At 62.2% G+C, this 3908-nt stretch overlaps 1 protein-coding gene across 1 annotated transcript in view; it reads right to left on the bottom strand.

The window, feature by feature from the left end:
* The window catches only part of CFAP65 (cilia and flagella associated protein 65), a 44934-nt gene that overhangs the window by 11561 nt on the left and 29465 nt on the right, over window positions 1–3908 (bottom strand). The window contains exons 14-18 of the mRNA XM_019522825.1: window positions 2806–2971; window positions 2291–2419; window positions 1697–1922; window positions 454–582; window positions 6–120 (exon numbers count right to left, since the gene is read on the bottom strand). Coding sequence (XP_019378370.1) covers window positions 6–120; window positions 454–582; window positions 1697–1922; window positions 2291–2419; window positions 2806–2971 — 765 coding nt within the window. The remainder of the gene's footprint in view (window positions 1–5; window positions 121–453; window positions 583–1696; window positions 1923–2290; window positions 2420–2805; window positions 2972–3908) is intronic.

The raw sequence follows: 3908 nt of genomic DNA, 5'->3' as shown, positions 1-3908 counted from the left end.
GACACATCAAAGAGCTTGTTGTCCTGCACCCTGATGTGGTGCAGCTCACAGGGGCCCAACTCCACATCTTCCGCCCAGTGCTCCATGTCAATCTTCTGGTCCGCGGGGAACAGGAAGGCCCTAGAGGAGCCGGTGAGGCCGGTCAGCTGCAGCAGGGCCCAGCGCACGCACTGCCTCCCCAAGGCAAACATACTGGGGCTGACCCACAGCCTGGCCGCGGGGGCCATTGGGACCCTTAGGCATTCCTGCCTGGATCCACAGACAGACCCGGGAGTTGAGGTTCTGCAAGACCTAAGACAGAACCCTCGAAACGAGATGGTCCCCCCAGGACCCCCTGCATGGCATAATTCTGCCCCCACCGTGGACACAAACCGCAGCCCCTGGGAGTGGCGCCACGGCCAGGGAGCTGTCGTGGGCCTCCAGAAAGGCCCTGGGTCTCTGCAAGCTACGTACCAGTCAGCAGGCACCGTGCCCTGGTTCTCCAGCATCAGGATGACCGTGGAAGGCGCCGAGTCCAGTGGAGCTGCCCCGAAGTCAAAGTCCAGTAGGATGGGGGTGTGCATGGGGGGCACGGGGTGTGCGCTGTGGGGGGGGGGAAATGGGACTGAGCTGGGGGCAGGGTCCTCCCTCAGGGGCCAGCTGAAGCCAGTGACCTACCTCCCACGGGGCCTAATGCTCCATGTGTGCAGGGGGGGATGCCCCCCTGCCATGGCTCCTCTGTCCATGCCCAGGAGCTGGTACCGGGGACTCCCAATATGCAGCCCAGTCCCAGAGTGGGGAAAAGTGGGGTGCACAGCATGCTCAGAACCCCATCTTCTCACTCCCTTTCTGCTCCATGTGTTGCGATGGGGGGGGTTGAAGGCCCCCCCCCCCCGAGGTGCTGGCTGCAGCCCAGGATGGGGCTGTGCCAATGCTCTTGCCAGGACTCAGCTCCACAGGGTCCTGGCTACAGGCTCTTGCCCCCAACTCATGCTGCTTTGGGCGGGGGAGGGGGCCCGGCAGGGACTTGTCCCCTGCTCAGCCTGGCCTGGCTGGGGGGTTTCCCGTCCCTCTGCAGTGGGGGCACGGCCTGGACCTGGGCTCTCCCCAGCACCCACCAAACCCACTGGCAGCAGCAGGTCTTTGGTGGCTGCAGTCCCCCTGTATCCCAGGGGCAGGGGTGGGGGCGATGCCTGGGGCTGTGTCAGGGGCAACTGTGTCACACGGCTCCAAGGTCTTACACAGGGTTTTTCTGGACGCATTTGGACATTGCTGATCCTGCCTCAGGCAGGGCTTGGACCAGATGTGACCCATGAGGGTCCCTTCCAGCCCCACAGCTCTAGGATTTCTATGATCTAGGGTGGTTGCAGCATGAATCACTCCAGCTCCCAGGTCTCAGTCTGACCTGCTGCCTGGGGAGAGGGTGTGGAGCGGGCACTGCTGACATGGCCTCAGCACATTGGCTTTGAGGGGCTGCACCCAGGGTACATGCTCCCCAAACCTGTGACTTATTTCTCTGCTGCCAATCCCAGCCAGGCCAGCAGCAGGACAAGGCTGTGCCCAAGGACACCTTGAGATGCCAAGGAATTAACCCTACCAGAAGAGCAAGGAGAGCAATAGGTGCGAGGCAAGTGGGGAGTTGCTGGCACCAGGCAGGGAAGTGCCCATGTGGCCCCGAGCTGCCAGGGTGTACCTGGGGACGGGGGTCTCCCCTTACCTGTGCCTCGTAGGCACACTGTAGGTAAGCTCCACAGGGGTGGGCTCACGGGCCAGGTACTGGTTCAGTGTGTCCAGGCAGAAGAGCCTCCAGAGATGCAGCTTGCTGATGCCGCTGGTGCTCCCGGCTGCGCACACGTCCGTGATGGAAATGGTGGGGTAGACACCCGTGGCACTCACATGGCACAGTGGCTGCTGTGCCCAGACGGTCTTGGTGGCTTCTGGAGCTTTTGGGAGTTGTGGGGGGAGCAGGAGTGGTTAGTGCCAAGCCTAAGGATGGCTTGTTGGGAAGGAGCCATGCAGCAGCAGGAGCTGGGGGGTAGCAGCCCCGTCTGGGTGCCATGGCATGAATGCCAGGGACCCCAAACACGAGCATGCAGGCATAAGGAAGGAGTGCAGGGGAGACTGGCTGGGGCTGGGGCTTGCTCTGTGTTTGCACGCCTGGCTTGACAGCCCCCAGCATCCTCTCTGCAGAAGCTGGCAGAGGATGGAAGGAAGCAGACCTCTCCCGTGGCCCTGCAGCCTGGGCCCGGGCAGTGCTTGGCAGGGCCACCTGGGCAGGGTCTGTCCCTCTCCTCCCAGCCCCAGCTCTCACCTTGGGGGGTGGCAATGGCATAGCTGATGGTCCAGGTGTAGTGCAGCTGGCGGGTCGGGCTGGCCATCACCTGGACGACGGCCTTGGACCTGGCGGGTATACTGCCTTCGTAGTGTCCCAGCTCTAATGCTGCAAGAGACCGGGGATGGGAACATGAGAAGGCCTGAACTCTCAGGGGCATGTGGGTTAGCTCTCAGCCAGCCTGCCCCCCCCAGCCCTGTGAGCCCCCAGGGATGGGCCACCCTAAGCCTCTAGCCAGGACCCTGCAGGGCTAAGTCCCAGCAGGAGCATTGGCAAAGCCTGGGCACAGCCCCAGCCTGGGCTCCAGCCAGCACCCAGCACTGCTAAGAAAGAGAAGGGAAAAATCCCTGATGCAGCAACAGGAGGGGGGAAAATTCCTTCTTGGCCCCATGTGGCTACCAGCAAAGCCCACTAGCCATCTCAAGAGCAGGTGTTCCCCAAGTCCCAACAACAAAAAGGAGTCCCCTGTCCCCCCATGACCCTGAAGTCAGTACCAAGTGGGTCATCCAGGACCTCCTCGGGGTCACAGGGGCCCGTGATTGCCTGCTCCACGCTGAGCACGTAGTTCAGGGAGCAGATCCCATCATTCAGCAGCACCAGGTCGCAGCTCTGCAGGTTGCCAACAAGGATGTTGCCCAAGTCCAGCTGCTCCTCCTGAGCCTGGACACAAACCCACAGAAATCATAGACCATACAGCCCTAGAGCCATGAGGCCAGTAGGGAGCTGCGGGATCACATCCAACCTGAGGCAGGATTAGTCCCATCCAAACCAGCCCAGACAAACCCCACGTGCAACCTTGAAGCCGCATGACACAGTCAACCCTGACACAGCCCCAGGCATCGTCCCCGCCCCTGCCACCAGGAAAGCAGGGGGGCCACGGCCACCAATGTCCTGCTGCTGTCGGGGGGTTGGTGGGTGCTGGAGAGAGCCCAAGCTGAGGCCACGCCTCTGCTGCAGAGGGAGAGAAAACCCCCACAGGCCAGGCCAGGCCAGGCTGAGCAGGGGACAAATCCCTGCCTGCCCCTCTCAAGGCAGTGTGGGGCTGAGCCTGAGCAGGGGGCAAGAGCCTGTAGCCAGGACCCTGTGGGGCTGATTCCCAGCAGAAGCACTGGCGCAGTCCCAGCCTGGGATGCAGCCAGCAGCCAGCACCCAGTGCCTCTGGGAGGGCTTCACCCCCCCGATACTTGGAGCAGAAAGGGGGGATGGGGACAACTAGCACAGCCCAGCAGTCTGGGACACCCCACCAGCAGGGCACAGGCATCGTGGCATCTCGATCTTCCTGCCCAGCATCTGTCCAGCCTTTCCTTGGACCCTCCCATGCTGCAGAGTCCCCCCCGGCCCTGGTGTCTCCCCCGTGGCCTCCCTGCTCAGGCAGTAAAGAAGTGTTTCTGGATATCTAACCTAAACCTGCTTGGCTGTGACATTCAGCCATGGATCCATGTCATGCTCTCTGTGGCAAGACAAAAATGCTGCTCTCCCTCTTCTCTACCCTCCAGGTATCTGCAGGCTGCTCTCACATCCTCTCTAAAGCCCCTTCCTACCAACAGAACATGCCCAGCTCTCTCAGCCTCACCCCACAGGACTTGCCTACCAGCCC

The sequence above is a fragment of the Gavialis gangeticus genome, unplaced genomic scaffold (genome assembly GCF_001723915.1).
Source record: "Gavialis gangeticus isolate Ggan-Ray unplaced genomic scaffold, GavGan_comp1, whole genome shotgun sequence".
In the NCBI taxonomy this organism is placed as follows: Eukaryota; Metazoa; Chordata; order Crocodylia; family Gavialidae; genus Gavialis; species Gavialis gangeticus.
Note: the sequence above shows the minus strand (reverse complement) of the source record. Positions and strands in the feature narration are given on the sequence as shown.